We start from the raw sequence: 27,120 nt of genomic DNA, 5'->3' as shown, positions 1-27,120 counted from the left end.
ATGAGTGTTGCTGGCACTGGGGAGCTGCAGTTCATTGAGGGAAACATGAATTCCAACATGTACTGTGACATTCTGAAACAGAGCATGATCCCCTCCCTTCGAAAACTGGGCCTCATGGCAGTTTTCCAACAGGATAACGACCCCAAACACAACCTCCAAGATGACAACTGCCTTGCTGAGGAAGCTGAAGGTAAAGGTGATGGACTAAACCCAATTGAGCACCTGTGGCGCATCCTCAAGTGGAAGGTGGAGGAGTTTAAGGTGTCTAACATCCACCAGCTCCGTGATGTCATCACGGAGGAGTGGAAGAGGATTCCAGTAGCAACCTGTGCAGCTCTGGTGAATTCCATGCCCAGGAGGGTTAAGGCAGTGATAATAATGGTGGTCACACAAAATATTGACACTTTAGGCTCAATTTGGACATGTTCACTGTGGGGTGTACTCACTTATGTTGCCAGCTATTTAGACATTAATGGCTGTGTGTTGAGTTATTTTCAGAAGACCGTAAATCTACACTGCTATACAAGCTGTACACTGACTACTCTTAGTTATATCCAAGTTTCATGTCTATAGTGTTGTCCCATGAAAAGATATAATGAAATATTTGCAGAAATGTGAGGGGTGTACTCACTTTCGTGATACACTGTATATACTGTATATATATTGGATATATATATATATATATATATATATATATATATATATATATATATATATATATATATATATGAATATACGTATATATGTGTAAAACTCAGGTTACCTTCAGTCTTGGTTGTTAGCACAAACATAACAACCAAGACTGAAGGTAACCTGAGTTTTACATATATATATTATATATACAGTTACTGTTTGTAGAGTACTTTGTAATTATACTCAATGCACCACTGAAGTTTCTTTCAACAAGTGTCTGCCAAACGCATAAACTTAAAACCAGAGTTTCATTTTATAAGAATGACTTTTATTAAAGCTGTTTGCCTTTAATTTGACATCCATCTGAATGCATTTCACGGAGCAGTTTGTCGGATCCAGCCCTGAAGTCCAGACTTTCAGGCATTTCGCTAAACACTTGATAACAGGCGTTTTAACTTGCACAAAGCAAACTTGGAAAGCTAACCTTAAAATGAGCTCTGCCATTGCTTGCTCAGTAAATACTTGACTAGCAGGGCGTTTGTTTATGTGCCCATCATAATTCCTGTAAAAGTTAAGGCTGGTTTGTTTACCTTTTCCTCACTCATGTTAGCGGTGCCTCTGTTATTATCAAACCGCACACAGTTCAGTTGCTAGCTATTAGCAACAGGAACGCTTCCAAATAGAGCAAAGGTTAAATGGCTAGTTCGCTAAAATAGCAAGCTAATGTCCTGACCAACGATTAAAGCAAGATAACACCATATTGAGTTCGCTATATCTAAATATAACACGCCTCTAACGTGTTTTATACTCAATATTTACTTCTAAAATTACTTTTAAGATATTTGAAAGTCGTTAGCAAAATCCAGAAACGTCTGAAGCCGTGTACCGCAAGTGTAATCCTAGTCTGAATCCGTCTGTGAATCCGTCTAGAGATGTATTCCAAATCACTCGGAACTCCCTGCGCAAGTGCACTACAAAGGGAGTGAACCTTCAACGTCTGTGCGCTATCTAGTGGACTTTATATAAACTGTGTGTATTCGAGACGGGACCTAAAACGTTCACTCAGTGTGTGCGGGTTGCCACAGAGACCGGTTGCTACGCAACAAAAACAAAAAAAGCTCAACCCGTCATGACGTCGCTGCGTCAGACGTGCCGGAACGGCGTTTCCTTGACGACGTAACGCTCGTACACACACACATATGCAGATCGGGCCGTGAGAAGCAGTGGCGCCGCATGCGGCCGGTATTTTCATTTATAGCGCATTTAATAAAGGAATCTGAAGAATTTCGGGGGTTTGCAACATACACAAATGTTCTTACTAAATACAAGCTTTGAGAAAATGTCGATCTTTTTTTTCTGCAAGAGGAACAAAGAAAAATCTTCAAGTTCTTTAATAAAAAGCTTTCTGGTGAAGAACTTGAGCATGTTCTCCAGACTGTCTTTACCTGATAAATCATGCATCTTCTAGTTTATGCTGCCACATTCTATCTTGGAAGATCAATTAGTTTATTGATATATACAGACTTGCTAGGTACATGATCCAGAAGTGTATAGCAGCCAGTCCACCTACTGGCTTGTTTTCATTCCTCAGAATGGATCACAGACAGTGACCACAGCATGGCTTTAGATAAAACACCCAAAAGGGTTTAGCTGTTTAGTTTAAAAAAAACAGCTTTTGCTAAACACAGTTAGCCACAGTTAGACTGAGGGCTCTACATGTAGCCATGTATGTATGTGTACTTAAGTATATTCATACACAGGCTTATATATATGTTGATGTATATATATATATATATATATATATATATATATATATGTATATATATATATATGTATATAAATATGGCTATATTGACCCAATTCAATGTGCAATACTTGCTACTCTATCACTTTACTATTTATTATTTAATCTATATTTAATTTGTACCATACACTGTATACTTGATAACTGCACCTCCCTGCACTTTTACTTTCATTCATTTTTTACTCGAATCCTTCTTCATCATTAATAACTGCACTGTAGTTAGACAATATATGTAAAACTCTTTGAACTTTTACTTCCAGTACTGGTTGTTATGTTTGTGCTGTTGTTTCGAATGTATATTATTGAATTTTTAATTTTAATAGTGTGTCTTTGATGTGTAATGCTACTGGGACTTATCTATCTATCTGTCTGTATGTCTTTCTGTCTGTCTGTCTGTCTGTCTGTCTGTCTGTCTGTCTGTCTGTCTGTCTGTCTGTCTATCTATCTATCTATCTATCTATCTATCTATCTATCTATCTATCTATCTATCTATCCTTAACAGTCGCTGATGTTCCCTTTAAGAGCTTAAATCCATATTATAGGAATTAGCTAAAAAGTATCTGGATGTAAGCTTGTTCGTGTTTTATAAACAATGCATTTGGAAACCTTATTACACTTGTTACCATGTTTTTTTTAAATGTTTTTTAAGGTATAAAGCATCCATGCATCTTGACACTCAATAAAATTATAGAACTAAAATATGCAAACTAAAAAACGGTGTTTATTGAAAAATAGGTTTTAATTCAGGGGTAATTTAACATGAAATAGAAAATTGGCTTCACATGGACAAAGAGATACAGGAGCTGGTGCTTCTTTTTTTGCAGGACCCATGTCAATGTTATGCTTGAATGGCTGTGGTCAGTCATTACTATTTTATTTTTTATATGGTAACACACCGCACCTTTTATTAAAAATACTTTTTGCTTCTTGCTAAAAGCACCATACTTCCGGGGATATGATGTGATTAATCTGACGTGTTTCCACATTTAATGGATGTGAGTTCTAGTGGAGATGTTGGTAGTGGTGGATGTCAGTGGTTTAGTCATCCCAGTTGGAGTATCCGAGCTTAGTTCCTACCTGCAGCTACACAGAACAGTTCGTTCTTTGCAGTGACGTCCGACTGCTGACTAATTGTCGTCCCCGCTCACCCTTATATTCATTCATCCATCCATTCATTCATCCATCCATCCATTCATTCATCTATCCATTCATTCATCCATCCATCCATTCATTCATTCATTCATTCATTTATTCTTTCTCTCAAAATGTTGACATTTCATTCTGCCTCGTATCTGCCTCACGACTCATTAAACTTCTCCAGCTTCTTCCGATCAGTGCTTCAATAATGAACTGTCTATTCAGTTATATTTAAAAGATGAAGCCAAAAACTGTCCCACTACTGCACACGCCTGTTTTTCATATATTAGTCTGTTGTTTTATACTCTAATGTAGAAACCTGCATATTTTGCTTTCAAATCAGATACACACCTGTAGTAATAGTAATAATAATCAGACAGACGGATAACAATAGTGATTGCCTTCTGCAATGATAATAATAATAATAATAATAATAATAATTAGTGTAGTAATAGTAGTAGTCGTCCTCGTCCTCGACGTAGCCTTATTATTAGTAATGTAGTGTAATTTAGTATCAATATTGGCAATAGCAGCCTAAGAAACCTATTTTCACTTTTATATTAGACCAGCTGGGAGTTTTGTTCATGATCATTTTCATCAAATAATAATCATAATAATATCAGTTGTGATATTTGTTGCATGGATATTTCCTGGACACCCAGCTAACTAACATTAGGGGCATTCCTTTCGATTATAAGAAAGTTATCATCATCCGTAGTACTACTAGTAGTAGTACTAGTAGTAGTGGTAGTAGTGGTAGTAGTTGTAGTACTAGTAGTAGTAGTAGTAGTAGTAGTAGTGGTAGTAGTAGATAGCCTGTGTCCGTTAATTGTACGATAATTGTTATTATTAAATTGTTATTTTCTGTTGTTGCATAAACACTCAGGACAGTTAGTTTGACTAGAATCCTGTCTAATAATAGCCCAGTGGAGATTCCATAAGACCCGTGAGAAAGTGGAGAGTTGTGTTAAGAATATTTCCACTTCCTTCACCTGTGCAGCAGTATAGCATTTTCTGGGTACACGTTTGACAGCTTTAAAATTCCTTTATCCTTTACTACTCCTTCTTTCTTTTTCTGCCTCTTTCCCGGCATTGGAATCAATCATGGTATTTAGGATGCGATACTATTTAGGCTATTTAGCGCATAATTGTGTAGGTGGTTTTCAAGGTCCGACTATGGTAGGTACATATGTTATTATAGTGTGTTTTGATATAATATAGCTCTTGTAAGCTTTTATTTTTTTTAAACTCTATAGGATTAGGGGTATAATCCTTCCGATTCTCTTGCGCATCATCCTCCCAGCAACATTAATCCCAAAATAAGAACTTTGTAAGCAGCAGCATTAGATATTTTTCTTTGACGCAATTTACGCAGATAGTCTAATATTCTCGGTACTGGTTGTCTCTGCATTTTCTCTTTATTTACAATAAGAAAAAAACAGGTAGTCAAAAATATCTCCAGTGGAAGCTGCTATAGTAAATGCTGCTATTCTCGACCGCGCGCCTTAGAGCGTTTTTTTCTGTGGGTGAGGGAATCCCTCAACGTCATCGCCTAGGAGACCAAAAAACAAAAACACTGCTCTATGAACCATATATGGGCACCTACGTCAGCGGAACTCCAGTAAGAGGCGGAGACAGGACTCCCTACTTTACAAAGCGATCTCAGATGGCTTCATTCAGATGTGGAGAAACGCCGGCTCGGTCTCATGGATTTATGTGTACACGTTTTAAAAAAGGAACATATTAGGGACTTGTGTTTCGCCAGCGTGGACTTTTTCGCTCCAGGGAAAAGTGGAGGTTTAAACTTATTTTCGCTAGAAGCAGAACTGGATTGCCTTCTTAATGCAACTTTTTTGGAAAGACACTAAAGGCATCCTGACCGATTCTTCAAGTAAATCGTGCTACGGTAAGTGACATTAATATTATATAGTCTATTATATATACGTTTAGGTTAAGTGATGCTGTGCGATTTAAATTTAAGCTTTGCAATCATTTCTTAAATTGAACACGAAACATTATTAGTACTGGTCCTGGAGTACGCATGTTCTGCATATGTTCAAAGTACCATATTATTAACAAACTAAAATAGGTTACATTATGTATTTAAAAAGAAGTGAATCACTGAGATATGCAGGACAGGTGTACTTCACGAACTAAACTGAAATGCATTGTAAACTTGCATTGTAAAAAAGAAAATGCATCAAACCTTTCTTGTGGCTCCAGGTGACGTTCCATTCTCGCCAGGAACGGGTGGTTTCTCGTTTCCTCTCGGCTCTGCCGGGGAGATGTTCCAGGGGTTCCCCGGTGACCCGGACAGCTCTCGTGGAAGTTCCTCTCCATCGGTTGAATCGCATTACTTGTCCTCCGTGGACTCCTTTGGGAGCCCGTCCACCACCACTGCACCACAAGTAAGTGCATGATTTCTAAGCTCTTGCATACATACATACATATACACATGCTACTTGTATTTATGTTCATATTGCCTGTACTCGATATTTTCTGTGCTTAGCTATTTTAAGCATGCTGAAAAGCAAAAGGAAAATAATCTATAGTATATGTTGATCAGAGAGTAAATAACATATGCACTTGATTGCACAATACAGGTACAGCTGTATGAGCAATACAAGTATAGGCTATTTGGATGGCACATTTTATGCTCAAATACAATTCAGTGTGCTTTACATATACATCAAAACACACTGGTTTTTGTCTGCACCACCTTGTTTATGATTTGCGATCTGGTTACGATATGGTTTTCTGTTGTGACACCTAGAAAATGTAAAAAAAAACACAAAAAAAACATGCACTTTAGGAAAATTTGTTTTCTATGACAATATTATAAGCACCAATGTTGATTGCCTACCGTTATTGTTGAGGAAATGTTAGGTCAGTTGTATTTATTACACATTGAACATTCACTCAACTTTGCATATGTAAACATAGGTAAACATGCATTACAATACAATCTTAACGTATGGAATCAGAAATGCAATTAGTTATTATTATTAATTATTTACATTTACGCCTTTATCCAAAGCGACTTACATTACTGTGACAGTATACAGTCTGAGCTATTGAGGGTTAAGAGCCTTGCTCAAGGGCCCAACAGCCGCAACCTGGCAGTGGTGAGGCTTGAACCAGCGACCCTCTGATTACTAGTTTAGTACCTTAACCGCTAGGCTACAACTAATGTCAAGACATGCACTCAAAAGAAAAAGAAAAGGACACTTTTAAAGCATTGCACAGTTGCAATAGGTCAGAATAGAATTGGCAAGTAATTCTATACTAAATTTATCTTGTATACACATTCACAGTTCAGTGTGCTTTACATGTTAATGGGGTATAACTGCAAAGTAGAAGACTACAGAGTCTAGTATAGCAGACTAGAACAAACTTAAATGAAATATTTATTAGAGTAAATTGGAGCAGAATAGAAATAATAGATTTCATGCGGTAGAATAAAAATCCTAGAATAAAAAGGACTAAATGTGTATATATATATATATATATATATATATATATATATACATATATATATATATACGCAGTGTGAGTGAATTCAGCTTAATCAGCTCGGTAGTAACGCCGCGGTCGGTGTGTGTTTCTCCGGTGCCCCGCCTCCTCCAGTCACCCCCCCCCCCCCCTTCACCCCCCCCCCCCCCCCCTTCACCCCCCCTCCTTGCTGCGTCTCCGGTTCCCTCCTCGCGCTTTGGCCTCGCGCTGTGACGTCAATGCGTTCTATTTTGGAGTGTTACGTCGCGTTGCTAAGGGGAGCACCGGAGGAGTGACGGGAGGGGAAGCGCAGAGCGGGGAGAGCGCCGATTGGCTGATTTTTATGACGCGCTACGTTCATATGAATATTAACTAGGCCCAGAACTCCCGTGCGCGCTCGGGCACTGCGGCGCGCCCCCGCTGCTAAATAAAGCACCGAGACTAGAAAAGGCACGCAGGTATAATTAACATCTAAATCTAGCGATTCTGCTTCTATTTTGGACCTTGCGCCTTCCAAACGACATTCTCTTTATTTAGCACCGTATAAAACATGTTGTAATGTAAGTGTTATTAAAATGAACAGTAAAAAAGAACAGTTTGCATTTACATTTTCAACATTTAGCAGAATATTATCTAAGCAATTGAGGGTTAAGGGCCTTGATCAAGGGCCCCAACAGCAGCAACCAGGCAGTGGTGGGGCTTGAACCAGCGACCTTTCGATTACTAGTACAGTTTTTTCATTTACATTTTCAGCATTTAGCAGACGCTTTTATTCAAAGCGACTTACAGAGGTGGGCTTGAACCGGCAACCTTCTGATTAAAAGTCCAGTATCATACCCACTAGGCTACAACTTTCCCAGTTTGGAATATAATAAATAAATAAAAGTGCAATCATATAAAACATTCCAGCTTGTACTATAAAATGTTCCACTTTTTGTCCCTATCACTGAGTTAATAAGGAAGGTTAACAATCTAGCCAAGACCTCTTTAGAACAGCACTTTTTATATTCCCTATATATTCTCTTTTATACACAAAAAGCTTAATGGATAGTGATAATAATGGATAAAATGTAGTTAAAATTTAACACTAAAATATATGTATTTATTTTCTCATTATATATTTTGTGCCTGAAAACTTGCTGTATGCTCATGTTGACACACCCTTTTACCTTTGTGACTTTCACGCTGAATCAACCTCAAATGACCATTCCATAATAAATAAATAAATAAATAAATAAATATAAAGTAGATATACAATAATTTGCTTAATTTTAAAAGTAAAAACCAAAGGCAAGACATAGCATAAAAAATCCAGTCTAATTTAGTTTGTTAAGTTATCTGGTCCTCCCACTTAATGTTCTTGTCATGGGGGGTACTCTTAAACTTAATGCAGCTTCAGTATGCATGTTTACAAAAGTAAATGTAAATAAACTATGGTATGCACCAGGCAAACTTAATATTCCCTTACACAATCTTTTCTATATCTGTTTCATAGGAGTGTGTATCTGCTGCTGGCAGTGTAGGGGTCATTGGTGGGTCAGCTGGCAGTGGAGCAGGGGTGGAAATGCCCAGCTCCTTTGTCCCAACGGTGACAGCAATCACCACCAGTCAGGACCTGCAGTGGATGGTACAGCCTACCCTTATTTCTTCTGTGGCACCTGGTCAGAGTAGCACAGGTACAACTACCATGACCCAGTCTGTCGCAATGGATCCTTATGACCTTCCGGGGCCAAGCTACTCATCTGGCTCAGGTTTTACCCCTCCTGGCTCAGACACCCCTGGGCCGGTTCGTCACTCTCGGAGCCGCCGTCGCACACGTGATGAAACGGTAAGCGAGGCTCAGGATTGAGTTAACTGTCTGTGTGGTTTGGTGAATTGGTTTCCTAATTTGTCAATTTCTTGTCAGGTCATTTGTGTCTCTATATGGGTCCATGTGTGTATTGTGTGTGTATCAATTAGTTTGAGTCAAGTTGAGTTTAAAAAAAAAATTTTTTCTTGTTATCAGCTGACTCCGGAGGAGGAGGAGAAGAGGCGTGTTAGAAGGGAGAGGAATAAATTAGCAGCGGCCAAGTGTCGCAACAGAAGGCGTGAGCTTACAGACAGACTACAGTCGGTGAGCGATTCCAACACAAATCAAATGCACATTATTGCTTAAATGAATAATAAAGAATAAATAAGCAATATTATAGACACAACATGGTAAGTGCTACAGTTATTCTTGTATGTGATCTATGGAACCTGTCAATGGCCACTCTTTTGCTAGTGAAAAAATTTAGATTTTAGCCAGAAGTAGTTAATTGGCCTCAACGTGTACTGAACAAGACTAATGTTACTGTTAATGTTTAAATTAGGATTCATTATTTGGGCACATCAGTGAAAGGGGATTTCTAAATACAGAAGCCTCACTGGTGATCAGTGGACTCTCACACTTTCCTGTTTCTTCTCAGGAGACAGACATTCTGGAGGAGGAAAAGGCTGAGCTGGAGGCAGAGATCTCTGAGCTCCAGAAAGAGAAGGAACGTCTGGAATTTGTCCTTATCACTCACCAGCCAACCTGCAAGATCCCATACCAGGAAGAGCAGCAGCAGACGCCAGTGCCTCCTCCGCTCCCGTCCTCCTCTGTGGCAGTGGTGGGTTTGACTGTGAAGGAGGACATGTTCTACCTGCCTCCACCTTACTCATCCCACCAGCAGCAGCACCACCAGCCGCAGCAGCAGCCCCCACCACAGCAGCAAGGAATGATGCAGGAGGTAGCCTTTTCTAGTTCTTTCTATGGGCCGAGCCAGCCGGCGCCGGGTGGCCCGTGTCTCATTGCAGATGGCGGCGGTAACCCTGATGCCATCTGCCACAACCCCTCATACACATCTTCATTTGTGTTCACCTACCCAGAGGGAGCCTGCGGCGCCAGCGCTAACCAGCGAGCCAGCAGCAGCGAGCAGTCCTCTGACTCCATGAACTCGCCCTCGCTTCTTGCACTCTAAAAGCCCTGATCCGCCCATTTTTCTGCCTGTCCTTGTTCCTTTCACACACATCTACAAACACATGTATACATCAGTACAACAGCACAGTAGATGTTTGCAAAGTTTAGAATCACAGTGAAGATACATACTTTGATATATTTATTTAACGCTGAAGGTAAATCTAACTTGATTTTGACTGGACGTACAGTGTCTTGAAAAGGTTTTTGGGACATTTTTTAAATTAGTATTAAAGCTTTATCCAATTTTTAAAAAATGTATTTAAAAATTAAATGAAATGTATTCTTTTTACCTGGCTGGGCCACTTAGACAGTCTTTAGTGAGATGACCTTGTATACGTAAACATTTATTTTGTACAATTTCATGGAGCAGTTGTAGAAAATTTGTCTTTAAAAGCTTTTGCTACTGCAAATCAATATAAAAAATTATCAGGACTTAATTTTATTTATTTTAGCCAACTTCAGTGTTGTTTTGGCTAATTGTCTTGTTAAAAGACGAAGTCCCTCTCCAGTTCAGGCTTTCTGGTAAAGAGATGTAAAGAGGATGGTCAGGGAAGATCTTTCTGTCCTCTGCAGCATTTATTTTCAATCAATCCTGTTTTTTAATCGAACAAGACCCCATAACGAGATGTTACCACCATAAATTACAATGGGAATATTGTTACCCGGCTGGTCTGCATAGTCAGTTTTAAGGTGCACATATCACTTTAAAATTTTAAATAATAGTCTTATTAGACCACAAGACTTTCTATACAATTGGTGTCAGAATTGCTATTGAAATGAGCGCCCTTTTAGTTCAATGAAGTTTAAAAAGATAGCCTAACCTAGGCATTGTAACTGCAGGTTAGTAATTTTACTGTCTTTATGATGGAATAAATTAAGTTCGGCTGGAAAAGTGTTGCATCTGGTAGGTTGGGTGCAGCACAGCAACAGTAATGAGGACCTAGGTTTGATTGTGGTCTTCAGTCACTGTCATTAATTTTTATTGAAAAGAACTACTAAAATGTTTAATTTTAAAAGATAAACTGGACAAAGTACTTTAGCAAATAAATACTATTTAAATTTTTGTGGCCAAATACTTTTTCAAGCACTGTATCAAATACCTCACCATTCAAAAGTTCTCAGTCTGGTTGCTCCAGCTAGTTTTGCACTGTACCCAGTGCTTTAGTGGCTTCATTCAGACCTGAATCACTATTCAAGTATTAATTTATAACATATTTAGACATAGTATAAAAATGGCACAGCATCGGCAAGAGCATTACCCCATTATCCCTCTTTCCACACACACGCTCATACATTGAAAACGACACTTAATCAAGCACCATTTTGATCTTCTGTATTTGTCTGAGTTGCAATGGGGACTTTCTATGGCTTCAACATAGTCTGTTTTTTCAGAACAAGCTGCACTTTTTCTCCATCTTGCTTCATTTGCTGGGACTATAAACATTTGGGACACGCTCCCTCCAGAATCAATCAATTAAGACATAAATCAATCTGTCTGTTCCTATCTGTCTCTTTTTCTTGTCTCCTGCATCGTCCATCTGCCCATCTGTTTCTCCTCTCTTCTGTCTCTATGTGCCTCTGGTTATCTGTGAAGCCTTCAGCCCATGAGAGCCCACTGGACCCCGAAAACCCATGGAACCTTGAATGATCGCCCCAGCACCACATTATCCCCTCCAGCATGGACCAAGGAACTGCAGAGCTCAAAAACAACAACAACGTACCAGCTACACGAATCAGACACGATGAAAAACCAGGCATCCATCACCAGGATTCCTAAAGGATTTTGAAGAATGGATTGACTTAGGAAAGGGACTGATCCAAGCTGGACACCCACTAGAGGAACACAGCAAAAAAAGCAAAAAAATGCGTTACAGCAGCCATCATCTAAACATTCCATCTCAAAATGTGCCCATGCCATTAAGGCTGTTTTCCGTTACTCAGAAAGTCCTCACATTATCCATACATCCCTTTACTGAAGATTTTGCAGCTTTGTTTTTGCAATAGTATTAGCAGTGACTTTAATATGTGGTATATACATAAAGGTGATCAACACGTTTCAACAAGTTTTCTGTGCTAGCCAGCTTCAAGTGAGAAATTTTACAATGCAAAAGAATTTAACTTTACTTACAACGTACAGGTTGGGCAAAGAGGCTGGACATATTTTTGTAACAGATTAACAGGCAGCTGCAAGCTTTTATTGTGAAAGAGCGTCACTGAAGCTGCTCCTCCAGTTTAGTTTTTTCTTCAAAGATGTGTTGAGAAAGCACAACCATTGGTCGAGGCATATAGAGGAGAAGTTGTTTATAAATATGAAAGAAACCCTTATTTTTCTGTGAATTTGTTAAATATCGTTTTGGATATTTTTCAGTTTTGGTTAAGCTTTCTTCTTTTTGCTTTTGACTGTGTCATTGCTGCCAAATGGAGGATGTTGTGGGGCCAAATGTTGCTCCTTTACTGCAACTGTTACTGTTGTCTCATTGTAATGATTACAATATAAGTATTGTTAATTATTATTGTAATTATTTCATTGTTATCTTACTTTTGGCAACTAAAACGTGTGCACTATGAACCTTTTTATGTCCTGAGGTAACCTTAAAATGCTTTATATTATGTATGCAAATGTGTATATATATGTGTATATATGTATATATGTGTATATATATATATATATATATATATATATATATATATATATATATATATATATATATACACGTATATATGTACAAAAGATTGTAGTCTATGAATGTTGAGAAAATGATTATTTTTGTTAATGAAGAAAGAAGGGTGAGCTTTGTGAGGCTGGTTTTTGGTTTTGAAAAGATATTTTTATAAAAGAATGAAAAGATATTATAATTATACAATAATAGCCCGCCTTTCCTTCAGTATGAGAAGCGTTGTCACTGCCTTTGCTCTATTGCTGTGTATTTATATGTTCTGTATAAAAAACACATATGTACAATAAGTGGATTCCGACTGAAATGCATATAACAAAGTCCTCTTGGATTATGGGTTAATAAGGCAATGCTGAGCCTTTTTGCTCTTTGTCAATGTGAGCTTGGCCCACGGTCCTCACTTAACAACCTCGGTGGACAAAACACACTGGATGCAAGTGCATAATAAAAAAGTGAAGATATAAATCATGGTCTCAATGTAAATTAAGTTATTCAATTCTTTTGAAATGTGATACTTCAGCAATATGAAGAAATATTAAGTGATATTTCTCTATTGATTTCAGTACTCCAGTGTGTACTGTCCCATGTGAAACTGCACACAGAAGCACAAGCTATGTTAATCTCATAGAGGCTGTTTTAATATTACAATGGCTTTAAACGGGCAGGCAAATGCAAGAATGATGATTTTAAATCTGTTGGTGTATAAATATGTTTATCCAGCATCTGTAAGGCTGAGCGATATAACTATATATTAATATCTGTTTTAAATAATGTCACACTATAATTTATGTAATGTTGTGGATACAACAGTACTACTTTAACACAGACAAAATCCAATATTACTTACAAATACAACATATTGAGAACCAGTTATCTGGAATTCTTTGCCTATTTGATTGGCATTTAAACTCATTTTAAGTAATGTGGCACAACTTTTTTTCTGGTATATTGTAATAAAATCTAAATGTTGTGTCACATAACATATTTTGTAAAAGCACCTTTAATTGGCACTTTAAAATAAATTGGCACTTTAATGCCTTTAAAATTGTGATTTTTGCTGTATTGCCACCCTTAAGCAGCTGTTAAAACCTGTACACAATTCATAAGGCTGTTTACATTTAGGCATTTGGTAGACCGTTTTTATCCAGTAGGACTTATAATTAACACAGGAAACAATCCAAGCAAGGTTTAGAAACCTTAGTCAGAGGGGCAGTTAACAGTAGTCCAGTATCCCAACAGCTGAGTCATCACTGCCTCCAATGAGCTGGTGATATTATTACATACTGCAACAAGAGACGCCACAGTAAATATCCTGGGAATATCATGTCATCAGTATTAACATATGCATAATCAACTTCATAATTTCTCACATTAAGAAGAAATCTTTTGTAACAGATTTGTTACTTCTTGGGTTAAATATTTCGTTATTTTATATCTTTAAAAGGATAGACTGTAAAAATGCCTTTATTTAGTGATATTGTTCCATAATCTAAACCTTGCTTTATAACCCACCTATAAGTAGCATTAGATTCCTGCTTTAAATACACACATAGAGTTGGTGTAGTGCTCTATTTATAGAAATTTTTACAAAGTATACTTAGTCTTTCTAAAACATGATCCAAATTATGATATTATGATGAATTATTAAATAAATTGTGATAAAGTATGTCACAATACAACTTCTATGAATGTTGTGAAAATCATTAATGCAACTGTCACACTAAGCACCTTTATAACACACTAAAATGTATCTTAAAATGTTTTATCAGATTTTCTTTGGTCTCCTGTGTTTTTGCGTTGTATTGCGATGCAAATTGTGTGTCAACAAAATACCTACAAGTTCAATTTGTGCCATAAGCCAGTTGTTAAATACTTGCTTTTGATATTCCTGTACTCATGGCAACAGTATACTTAATACACTCTATAGGAGATAAGTTATACATATTGCTATTATAACATACAGGGGTTGGACAAAATAACTGAAACACCTGGTTTTAGACCACAATAATTTATTAGTATGGTGTAGGGCCTCCTTTTGCGGCCAATACAGCGTCAATTCGTCTTGGAAATGACATATACAAGTCCTGCACAGTGGTCAGAGGGATTTTAAGCCATTCTTCTTGCAGGATAGTGGCCAGGTCACTACGTGATGCTGGTGGAGGAAAACGTTTCCTGACTCGCTTCTCCAAAACACCCCAAAGTGGCTCAATAATATTTAGATCTGGTGACTGTGCAGGCCATGGGAGATGTTCAACTTCACTTTCATGTTCATCAAACCAATCTTTCACCAGTCTTGCTGTGTGTATTGGTGCATTGTCATCCTGATACACGGCACCGCCATTGGATGCACATGGTCCTCCAGAATGGTTCGGTAGTCCTTGGCAGTGACGCGCCCATCTAGCACAAGTATTGGGCCAAGGGAATGCCATGATATGGCAGCCCAAACCATCACTGATCCACCCCCATGCTTCACTCTGGGCATGCAACAGTCTGGGTGGTACGCTTCTTTGGGGCTTCTCCATACCGTAACTCTCCCGGATGTGGGGAAAACAGTAAAGGTGGACTCATCAGAGAACAATACATGTTTCACATTGTCCACAGCCCAAGATTTGCGCTCCTTGCACCATTGAAACCGACGTTTGGCATTGGCACGAGTGACCAAAGGTTTGGCTATAGCAGCCCGGCCGTGTATATTGACCCTGTGGAGCTCCCGACGGACAGTTCTGGTGGAAACAGGAGAGTTGAGGTGCACATTTAATTCTGCCGTGATTTGGGCAGCCGTGGTTTTATGTTTTTTGGATACAATCCGGGTTAGCACCCGAACATCCCTTTCAGACAGCTTCCTCTTGCGTCCACAGTTAATCCTGTTGGATGTGGTTTGTCCTTCTTGGTGGTATGCTGACATTACCCTGGATACCGTGGCTCTTGATACATCACAAAGACTTGCTGTCTTGGTCACAGATGCGCCAGCAAGACGTGCACCAACAATTTGTCCTCTTTTGAACTCTGGTATGTCACCCATAATGTTGTGTGCATTGCAATATTTTGAGCAAAACTGTGCTCTTACCCTGCTAATTGAACCTTCACACTCTGCTCTTACTGGTGCAATGTGCAATTAATGAAGATTGGCCACCAGACTGGTCCAATTTAGCCATGAAACCTCCCACACTAAAATGACAGGTGTTTCAGTTATTTTGTCCAACCCCTGTATGTGACAAAATTTTATATGTTGGCAAGTAGAACACCAATTTATAAAAATGTGAACATTATTTCATTAAAAAGCTTTACATATATACAAACATTTTGAACGGCTATCTTTTACTGTGCTTATGGATAATGACATAAGAAAGGATTTTGCAAAGGGTTTAAGTGTACTTTTTTAAGCTTAAAGTTTATAGAGCGATGTGTAAGTGCTAAAAGATATTTCAATGACTTATATTTTCATTTAGATACTCACATTTACTAATGTTGCATAAAATGGCACAATTATGATGTCATGATGTGTAAATGAAACAATATAGAACTGTATAGAAAATGCAGATGATGTCCTTGTGATGTTGTAAAGCAGGACTTCTGCTGGTTCTGGTGCTATGATGCTTTTGTACATTTTAAGCCAAACTATAGTGGTACTGTATCTGTTACTGTATGCTAAATGGCATTATTGTGAAGAGTCTTTTGCTTTGCAAAGATGTCCATGGAGATCCACAAGCCAATACTGTTGCAGTGATTGTTTGTCTTTGGCATTTTATAGGATTTTATGTATTTTATGATGTTTGATGCTTGCTGAGATGCAATATTTACAAAGGGTGATAAATTAAAGGAGAATGTGTATAATGCCTTCAATTTGTCACCCATTTGTAGATTGTTTGAAGAAACATTTAAGCAAGCCTGATACAATGGATTATATGTTATAGTGTCATTTATAGTGTCATATTAAGGATGAAGTTAAGGCTTTGCCTTAGTGAAAATGTCCTTGTTAATGAAGCTTTCTGTCATATCAGCTTTTGATTTGACGAGGACCTTCTTTAATAATGTCTTTAATTAAACCTTAACCTCCTAAGTGACCACTAGTATGAGCTGAATACTTACATAGAATGATTTCTATTTTTGATGGAGATTTTGTGGACTTTTTTAAAAGCGGCGCTGCAGTGAGCAACATAAAGCTTCTTTATCAATTCTTGTATGTCTTTGTATGATGGTGCAGATATGTATGATAAATGTGCGATATATTTTTTCTGACTAGGCTGGGATACCTTGAGTCATGGTTGTTAGTTCTGTAAAGAACATTTTTAACCCTGACTATTTACCAGTCCCAGCCTTTCAGCAGATCTCATGACTTTATATTATATCTATTTGAAAGTTAATACCTCTTTGGATCTATAACATTCTGCAAAATATATTTCCAAGTTTCTGTATTCCTTGTAGAAGCTTTTTATTGAAATTAAAAAGAACTTCTGACCTTGTTGCATAGGCTGTGAAACCTGGGTGTGCTGAGCTGTTCAGATTTCATTTGGACCATCTTTTTGTTTAAAAAAGTGACATTAAAATAAACTGAAGCATATTAAAAAAGTACTGTTTTCTGATTAATTAAAAAATCTTGAAACTATTGTCATTGACTTTACTTTGTTTTACCGTTGACATCAAAAGTTTGCATACCCTTGTTTGTTTGTAAGGGACAATTTTGTCAGTCATGGCACTGTTTCTTTGAATGAACTAATGAAGCACATATAAATGTTAAAATAAATGTCTGCAAATAATAAAATCTGCTCAATCAAAAATATACATACATCAACTTTTCCCACAGCAGCACTAAAACCTATGGCATTATTACGCTTGCTTGACTGTACACAATAATGCATCTTATTTTTGACAGACATGTTTTGTAATGGTTATTTAATTACTTTCTTTCATCTGGCCAAATTTCCTCTCAGGGTCTTCATTCTGTATTGGGCACTTCATACTCAGAAACATATGTTTTTTTACAGATTAATCTTGGGACCTAAAAAAGTTGCTTAGAAATGACTGACATTTCTGACCTGTAAAATTCTATGATCCACTTTCAGAGATCTGTAGAGAGCTGTCTAGACCAATTGTAATGTCTATGGCATGGTCTAATGCTATAAATGATCCCATTTATATGTAATAACCAACAAACAACTGGGGCCATGCCACAAATTAAAGTGGCATTAGAACTTTCACCACAAACATAAATATGTTGCAGTATGTGTACTGATCCAGCAGATAGTATATTCTAGAAAACCACAATTAATTTGTGAAATAACTCAAAATTGTTAAAAGTTTTTCAGTTTTTTTTAGACTTATCATTTACTTGCAGAAATCATGGGATGTCATAGAAGTCTAAAAAAATTTTAACATCAACTGTATAAATTCTGGTGGCAAAAAGGCCCTGGGTTTGATTCCCCACCTGGGCGGCCAGGATCCTTTCTGTGGGGTATTTGCATGTTCTCCCTGTGTCCAAAGACATTCAGTCAGGCCAATGGGAGATACTAAAAATTGCCCTAAGTGTGATTCTGTGTGTTTGTGTATGCCCTATGAAGGACTGGAGACCTGTCCATGGTGTTTTCTGCCTTTTGGCCAATGAATCGGATCCACCACGACCCTGACCAGGATAAAAATGTGATAAAACAGACAATAAATGAACGAATGTATGTAATTCCACATTTTGCTCTTAAAAGAAAGACTTTATTAGCTACATCAGTTTTATTACAGTACCCTCCAGATCAGTTCAGTCAATTACATCAATTTAGAATATTGAAATGTTTCATTTGTGCTTCAAAATACCAACAAATGATTAGAGCAAATGTATGATGTATAAATTTATAGCGCAATAACGGAGTCGTCTTTGTATTGTTATATTTTAATGCAAACACGAGTAAGTATTGGTATTTTACTGCAGCCTAGTGGTCAAAAATATACCGCAACTAATAAATGCACAAGAATATAATCTGCCTAAACTAATGACGGTAGCACAGTTGATAGTTGGTAAAGCGTCTTCTGAACCTTAGTTCGTTTCCCATTTACGGTCAACCGTCCTTGAGAAGTTTGGTATGTTCTCGCAGCGTCTGCTTGAGTTTTCTATCACCTCCAAACATACGAAAGGTGGACTGGCTCACCCCCAAATGTTAGTGAGTTATTGAATGTGTGTCTGTGAAAGATTTTCTGTCCCACCGCAATCCTGACTGACTCATATAAAGCTGTTGGTAAAACTGAATACCAACTGCTAAATGCCAAAAATGTAAATGTTTTAGGTCATCCAACTTAAATTCCCTATTCATAGCTATACTATATTATTATTCCAAACGGCATCCGTGGCTTAAACTTTTAAAAATAAAAACCAAACTGGAAAGAAATCTAATGCTGTACTATTTTAGTTTTTAAAGCGTTGATAACGAGTCACACAGAGGAACAAAACGAGCCCGTCTGATGCTGTGGAGACTCGGAAAAGTTCGTGTTTTTCCGACACGTTCCGAAAATGGCCAGGACGTTACGCCATTACGTCATTGCGTCGCGCTGAACCGCAGTAGTGTGTTTTTTTCCCCTCAGGAAGATGGCGTCCGTGACAACAGGTGAGTGGAACAGTTACCACCGGGCACAATGTAGTCACAATTACATTGATCAGAGAGGGTTTAATTTGAGTTAGGTTCGTGTATTTATCTTTGCTGTTGTTGATACCAACTAGAAACATGCACATTTTATTTCTTTACAGCGCTGTAACGTTAGCCGGCGAGGCTAGATCCTGAGTGGCTTATGCTAGCTAGCTAATTCTTTTCCGCACGCTAGGATACTTTTCATAAATAAACATTTCGTGTGGCTTTATATATAACGTGCACACCAAGCTACGAGATGTTTCAGTATTTAATGATATAATTATGCTTATTCTGTATTAATTCTAGATAAAGTTGTTCATGTGTTGTGCTAAGCTAACTTGTGAATTTCTGTTCTGTTAAGCTACATTGGCGTGCACACTAAAATAGCTTTCTTTGCGTTACTGTATATTAACATTACTTTTTGTTGGATCTCTAGTCCACATTTTACTATTCATTTACAAATGATTATTCTTGACTTACAGACCAAATGAACTAGCCTATCTCGAATGTTTGATCCGCTAGGTACACACTATATAAGGACACGAATTAGGGTGTGAAATTAATCACGTTTCAAAAACTAAACCTACCGTGTCATCAAATCATAATTTATAAAGTGTAGGACAAGCTGTTTAAACTGTAATTTCTTTATACCAGCTATACTGATAGAAGGTGCTTGGTACAACACAGCTGAAGTTAAAAGTTTACATGCTTGGAGGTTGTAGAGGTAAGGGGCGTTTGTTTAAGGCCAGGCTTGGAGCTGTTATTTTTCTATATTTAAGTTTTATCACACGTTAAATGTACCTCTGCTGCAAACCAGCACATTAAAGCTCGACTGAAGTTTGTTGCTGATCACAATATAAAAAACAGCTGAAAGTCCATGGTAATGTCAGCCTCGCATAGCTGATCATGTTGCCACTTATGTTTCAACGACTTCTAATGTATGATAGATTTTGTTTTGGGGGAATTGTGGGTAACACCTGGCTATCTGGACAAATGTATCTACGGTATAGGGTAAGTGTTAGTCACAGTTTCATGTAGTTTGTCATTGTCACCCTAGTCCTACTTATATAGGCACAAAGAAGTCACCAGTTTTTATGTTCATCGTAATTACTAACAAGGCATTAGGGGGCATGTTACACATTTAAATTATGTTATAGAACTTTCTACACCACTAATCAGAAACTAGGAGAGTTTTAACCAACTTGTAGAGGAGTACGAAAATTTATTGAGAATTTATTGAGTATACACACAGATCGAACAAAACTGTAACTAAGAAAGTCTGTAATGACCTGCTGAAAATGGTCTCACACTATCTCAATCCCAGGATGAAAACATTTTCAAGTACTGCATTGTCTGTCTAAAAGTACTAAGATAGACAAAACAGGACAATAGAAAGGGTCAATGCATATGTCTTCTATGTAGGTCAGAAAATCAAAAAAATGGGAAAAACAGTTGACATTGCTGTGTGTAACCTTTTTTAAGTACCCCCCAAAACAATACAGATTGTGATAATCAGGTATTACATGTGGCTGTTACATTTTTATTTTCTCTGATAAAGTTGTATTGCAGACATGCTTCATTGGTGCCATTACACCATCAGCATAACCATCAGACGACTGTAATGCAGCATTGGCATTAACACATACCAAAATGAATCAGCTTAAAGGATTGAAAAAGCATATACAGCCGATATAGGGTTATTGAAATGTATAGCCAGATTGTCCTGAGGTCATTAAGCAGTTACTAAATTGTTTTACAAAACACAATTGTTAGTTTTTCTGTAGATTCTCTAGTCTACTTTTGTTCCATGCGGCTTATAATCGATATATTTAACTGGCTCTTACTCGGACATAAAGAGACCACTAAAGCTGAATGTCAAATAGCTTCCCTATATAATAGCTCACTATAAAAGGGCATGTGCTAGGGTGTAAAATACCCACTGCATCTTCACACACTGTCACCTATAAGGGCAATTTACAATCGTCAAATCACCCTGCATGTTGTTTATTTTTACATTATAGAGCCATGATTAATATAAATACACATTTTAATGACTTTAATATGCTGAAACATGACTGAGTGATGGCTTTGTAGTAAGGTCAGGAGATGCAGTGTTCACAGTTTGCTGTGGCTGCTTTAAAAATAACATCCAGCTGCTCTTATTCAGTGGGTCATATCACGAGTGGCTCAACCCGACACATCTATTACACTTCATATGATAGTTAAAAGTAGCATTTTTGCTTTTCTTTATTACTTAATGCCACTCTTGTAAAAAGACCTGATAATGTAATTATGACTATACAGTATATATATTTACGCTGCTAATGTACAACATGTCACTACCTCATGAACCATTGTACCATCTATTCACCATCATGTACTAACACTTGTTTTTAGTCCTGTCTTCTAATTACTTGTTTAGATTAGGGATAATTAGGAATATCTTTTGTAGTTATTTATTATAGGATTTTTTTTATTTATTGTTGTATTTACACTGTTTTGTATTGTCTTGCACTTTTTGTACCGTGTTACACCGTGATCCTAGAGGAACGCTGTTTCGTTTCAATATGTACTTGTATGTAGCTGAAATGACAATAAAACCTCTCTGACTCTCTGACTCTGACTCTGACTCTCTGACAGTACATGTCTTTTTTTAAATTATCAGTAAAATAAATAAAATTTCTGTTTGCCTTTCAGATCTGACAACCTGTAAAATAAATATTATAATACATAAATAAACAAATAATTATAATTACAGATAATTAATTGTTCAAAAACTTTGTTAAAAATAATGATGATAAGTAATTAACTCACTTTTTTCTGGATTTTTCCACTTTACCCCCATCATTTTCAATTTCCGATTATAATTTCTGTTTGCACTACCAGACGGCGTGTTTGTACGGAGAGACATGCTAGTCTTAATGTGACCCCTCACTTGTGCCTGTGCCCTGACCATTCCCAGAGATTGACTATGTTATCAGCAGCAGAAACAGACCCCATCTGACCTGCCATCCCTCAAACATGGCCAATGTTTGTGTGGACACCCAGTTCGATTGGTGGCTCTGCTTAGATTCAAATCATGTGGTGCCACCCTACCGCCGATAATTACCTTTTGGTATTTAAATGCTAATAATATAATTAATATAAAATAGGATTATGAAATTCGGCAGCCAATAATAAACATCTCATAAGTTATATCACATTTAACAAACATTTCTTTGTTTTTTTTTCTAAACGTGTTCTCCTGGGTTTAGGTCTACGTGACATTTTTTTTGCATTTTAGTGTAAATTGGCAAAACTTAAAGGCCCATACAGGATACCAGCCCCAGTGAAAAGTTGCTTACTGTGTTGGCCAACTGTGTTTTTAATGCAGTGTTGCATGCACAGTATAAATTCAGTGTTCTACTGTGTATTTACAGTGTATTCTCAGCTTTACCAACCAAACATTTGTAACACTCCTATACCTAATAAAAAGCTGCCTTGATGTTTTGGCCACCTGAACAGTTGTGGTGCCTACAGGCTGGATTAGCTTTATTAAACTATTTTGTTTTCAATTTTAGCCACATCAGAGTGGATCCAGTTCTTTAAAGATGCAGGAATCCCTCCGGGTCTGGCTAGCAATTATGCCGTGTCCTTTGTAGACAACAGGTAAAACTCGTTTTAACAGAGACTTGATACTGTTCTGTGTTCTAATATTAAAACATTAACAAACATTGTGATTGCACCATATTTGAGTACTGTGTACTTTCTCTTATTTGTTGTTTAGAATTCAAAAGAGCATGCTGATGGATCTCAGTAAGGAAATCATGATAGACTTGGGCATTACAGTTATCGGTGACATCATTGCCATTCTCAAACATGCCAAGCATGTCTACAGACAGGTAAGCAAGGCAGTGATTAATGTTTTGTGAAGTGTTTGTATTAGAGTACAGTGTATCATACTGTTGGACTCTCCAGACAGTTTACTGTTTTACCAAAACTCTGTTGAATACGCACTCACGGCATCTTATTATCAGCCTGTGCTTTCGCTATCTTTAATGTTCTGCACTAAATGTAACTGTACAGTTTGTATTTACGACAGCTTCCAGACTAAAAAACTTTCGTATTTGGTGTTGATACGAATTATCATATTTAGTGTTCCAAAGACAAATATTTTAATAATATTAATGCCATCATTGTTTATCAGTTTCTCACAACACATAAATTTCTTTTTAATGGAAAGTCTGAGGCCTGTCCCAACTTTTGCTCAAATTGTGCAGAGATTACTGCACAGTAAAAGCTTTGTGCTAGTATAATTACAGTTTCTTTGCATTAAGAATACACAGATATGTGTCGTGGGACATGATGATGATGATATAAACTTTAAAAAGTGCTTTTTCTTTTTTGCTGCAGGATATGTGTAAAATGACCAGTGAAGCCATTTCTTCAGGCCAGACTAGCGTTCAGGCCGAGCTGAGGCGCACTGCCAATACTCGTAAGTATATTATGCATCATTATTTTTAGAGATGTGCCGATCGGGGTTTTTGGCACCGATTCCGATCTGCGATCTCCTTTCAGGGACATCGGCCGATAGCCGATTGCGATCGGGGGGGAGGGGGGGTTGGGGGGGTTTAGCAGTAAATAAAATAAATAAACTTAAAAAGAGCCTCACAGTGAAGATAAACCGGAGCAGCGCGCGTGTGTGTGTTTGTGTGTGTGTGTGCCCTTAGAAGATACGCTTTGTTCACAGTATCGCTATAAGTGATTCATTGATTCATGAGTCGATTCATTTTTCGCCAAGCGTAAGTTTCTCTTCTCAGTTATCTCTCCGTGTTTACTGTTATTAATTAAATGTTGTGGTTTTAAATAAACACCAGCTACTACAGAACATTCTGTGTGACTCTCTTACATTAAAAAGCTTCATTAAACTGCTATTACCACAGATCTGTAACCGACCGTCAGACGCGTTCCGTCTAAGGAGCTAAAAGTTCAGCAGATGATCCTGAACTAACGAATTTGCTAATGAATAAACTTTTGCCTCTGATTGGCTCTGTAACGTTTTCTGTTCTCATCTACATCACAAGTAAGAACCGCTCACGATTTACCAAAGTGAACCAGGAGTTTATATAACGTGCTGATAAAATCGACTCAGATGTGACCGGGTTGAATTATCTTTTTAAAGTAAATATTACAATCAGCAAAATTACATCGTATGTATGATGCACAAAGTTAATGATGTTATTTTAGGTCATGAAGAGCTTTCACTGTGGTTTCTGTACGATGGTTGATGAATGGTGATGTGATGGTTGGCGTCTGGATCAATCCACTGAGCTGTTAAGCTTAACGTGGTCTTTATATATCACACGATCGGATCGGCTACTTTTAGGAGATATCGGCCGATCGCCGATAGCATATTTTGATTAAAAATCGGCCGATACCGATTCATAGCCGATCGATCGTCCCATCTCTAATTATTTTTATTCATCAATCTGTATCCTTCAATAAATTGTTACGTATCTGAACAGTGAGGAATAGCAAGTCGTTTTTCAGGTCTTTGATTAACTGCAGTAAATAACCAGTTTCAGCACAAATGTATGTGGCCATTCAGCAGGCTTACTCAACAATTTCAACACAATGTCCCTCTCACTATAATGCCATTGTAAATTACATAGTTTTTCCATCACGTGTTTAGATCAAGTTATTCTCCTTCACTTAAAAAAAAATAGTAAGAAATGTGAATATTTTTTGTGACTTTATTTGACTAATGTTTGTATCTATGTAATAAATATGAACTTAGATTGGGCTGATTCTAAAGCACTTTGCTCTACAGGTTGGAGCCCCTGCTAGAGGGCAAAATTTCATCTTATAATTTTAAAAATATAATCATCTCTTACACGTTTCATATTTTGTGTAAAAACATTTTTTGTTCAAAAAGCATGTTAGTATCATATCAGCAGTTCATTTAAAAAGCTAAAGGAGCGGTCTATACATGTTTAGGTGGAAATCATTTATCTTTATTTCATTAACAGCTGACTCTCCAGATCCTTAGTTGGAATTTTGGTAGTAATTAATTAATGGTCACCTGCTCTTATTTCAGCTGCCACACGCATGATCGCCAATGCCTTAAGTCGGGACTCCCCACCAAGCACGCCTGCCCACCGGCCAGACAACCGTCTCTCAGTGACTATTTCCAACAAGGGCGCCAAAACAGGTACACCTCACCTTCTGGTGGCAGCTCCTCTCATTCGCCATGTCACCGCCGTGTCACTGGGTGTTAGATTGCTGTAAATGTTTATTTCTCAGCAAACGGGAACGTCTCAGGCACAGACATCTGCTCAGTGCCCACACCTCTGTGGTTTTCACACATTTTTTATTGCTCACTGCTCTGTCTTTCCTTCCATTTCTGTTTTAGCTGCCAGTCAGCCTGTAGCTGAGAACGGCTTGCCAGTGAAGCGCCGGCGAGTGACTGCAGAGATGGAGGGTAAATACATCATCAACATGCCAAAGGGCACCACCGCCCGCAGCCGACGCATTTTGGCCCAACAGGCCAAGAAAGGTGCCTGCAAATTAGCTGGCATACGTTCTGGCTTTAGCAGACATTTGCCTTTTTTGTCTTCTGTTAGTTACTGTTACTGGGTTTTCCAGATTTTGCATGGGTGTGATGTATATGCATCCAAGAATTTTGGGTTTCAAAATTAATCATACATTTAATTTGATCGGATTTGATGTCGATGTAGTTCATCATCCAGGACATAAACTGAAGCACTGCACTGAAGCTACACAGCTTTACTGATGCGTCTTTCTTTTTTGTTTGGAACACAGCCAAGATTTTAAAACGCACGTCTGTGTTTGAGAGGCTGGGATCAGAGTCTAAAGCAGACTCCTCTGCAACCAATAAGGTGATGTTATGATTGCTTTCATTACGACGTTGCTTGTTATTCTTCTTAATTAGAAAAGTAAATGTAATATTTTTTATCATCACTTCTTCCCTTCAGCAGGTATCAGGAGTGTTTAGTCGCCTGGACAAAGTGAACGATGCAGAGAAGAAAAAGACAGACAACCTTGTTTCCGATAACGACGACAGTGATGGTGAAGGCTCAGTATTACAGTACGCCGGCGTCCTTAAACGACCCCCACTACCCCCCAAAAAAGAGCCTGTTGTCCAAAAAACGAAACAATTTGCCCTGCATCGCCAGCGGAACAAAGTAAAAATCATCTCATCAGAAACCCCTCCTTCCGTTCCCTCCTCCACCTCATCTACCCAGGAGGTGGCACCCAAAATGAGATTGCTGCGAAGGTTGGGGAAGGCTCCCTCAGCCCCTGTCTCCACCTCCGGTTTATTAGCCAGCCAGTCAGCAGAGATGCAGGATAGTCATGTGACCAGCAGCAAAAGCAAGGCAAGCTCTGCTGTGGCCAGCTCCAAAGTCAGCAGCAGCACAGGGTCAGGCAGGGATTCTCACGTGGCTCAGATGGACGCTACCACAGTAAGTGTGTTTAAGAGACTGGGGGCCAAGAACATCTAATGGACAAACACCACCTAAATACTCCTCGATTTTGAATTTCTTACCCAGAATAAACCCACATTTAATGTCAGAACATGTGTGCAGGAAATACATGGCACCTTTCCCTTTACTAAGAAAGAAACCGCCTTTTCACTTAAACCAGTTTTTATGAAGGTCTGGGAGTTGCTGATTTCACCCGAAACATTTAGAAATATGCCTCGATCACGTGAACTCAAAACTACAGCCATTACAGGTCTTAGGTGTGAGACAAACATGACAGTGTTTCACTGAAGCTGTTCTGGTGTAGCTT

At 38.0% G+C, this 27,120-nt stretch overlaps 2 protein-coding genes across 7 annotated transcripts; both read left to right on the top strand.

Moving 5' to 3' along the window:
• Positions 1–5,382: 5,382 nt before the first annotated feature.
• fosb (FBJ murine osteosarcoma viral oncogene homolog B) lies at positions 5,383–12,658 on the top strand. Of its 3 annotated transcripts, none has more exons than XM_063004430.1 (6): positions 5,383–5,480; positions 5,798–5,982; positions 8,562–8,894; positions 9,072–9,179; positions 9,514–9,816; positions 11,641–12,658. In XM_063004430.1, exons 1-6 carry the CDS (start codon positions 5,417–5,419, stop codon positions 11,692–11,694), a joined length of 1,047 nt encoding a protein of 348 aa, XP_062860500.1. In that variant the 5' UTR covers positions 5,383–5,416; the 3' UTR covers positions 11,695–12,658. The 3 variants fall into 3 exon arrangements, with proteins under 3 accessions (XP_062860500.1, XP_062860499.1, XP_062860498.1); XM_063004429.1 differs by lacking the exon at positions 11,641–12,658 and adding an exon at positions 9,956–10,156; XM_063004428.1 differs by lacking the exon at positions 11,641–12,658 and having other exon boundaries at positions 9,514–10,156.
• Positions 12,659–19,277: 6,619 nt separating this feature from the next.
• Positions 19,278–26,904, top strand: c11h19orf47 (chromosome 11 C19orf47 homolog). 4 transcript variants are annotated; one of them, XM_063004427.1, is made up of 8 exons: positions 19,278–19,308; positions 22,890–22,977; positions 23,096–23,210; positions 23,722–23,803; positions 25,406–25,519; positions 25,721–25,864; positions 26,131–26,207; positions 26,304–26,904. In XM_063004427.1, exons 1-8 carry the CDS (start codon positions 19,290–19,292, stop codon positions 26,829–26,831), a joined length of 1,167 nt encoding a protein of 388 aa, XP_062860497.1. In that variant the 5' UTR covers positions 19,278–19,289; the 3' UTR covers positions 26,832–26,904. The 4 variants fall into 4 exon arrangements, with proteins under 4 accessions (XP_062860497.1, XP_062860496.1, XP_062860495.1 ...); XM_063004426.1 differs by having other exon boundaries at positions 19,289–19,308; positions 25,721–25,789; positions 26,307–26,904; XM_063004425.1 differs by having other exon boundaries at positions 19,289–19,308; positions 25,721–25,789.
• Positions 26,905–27,120: the final 216 nt, after the last annotated feature.

Source organism: Trichomycterus rosablanca, chromosome 11, assembly GCF_030014385.1.
Source record: "Trichomycterus rosablanca isolate fTriRos1 chromosome 11, fTriRos1.hap1, whole genome shotgun sequence".
NCBI classification, from domain to species: Eukaryota; Metazoa; Chordata; class Actinopteri; order Siluriformes; family Trichomycteridae; genus Trichomycterus; species Trichomycterus rosablanca.
The sequence above is the reverse complement of the archived record's forward strand: the minus strand, read 5'-3'. Positions and strand labels throughout refer to the sequence as shown.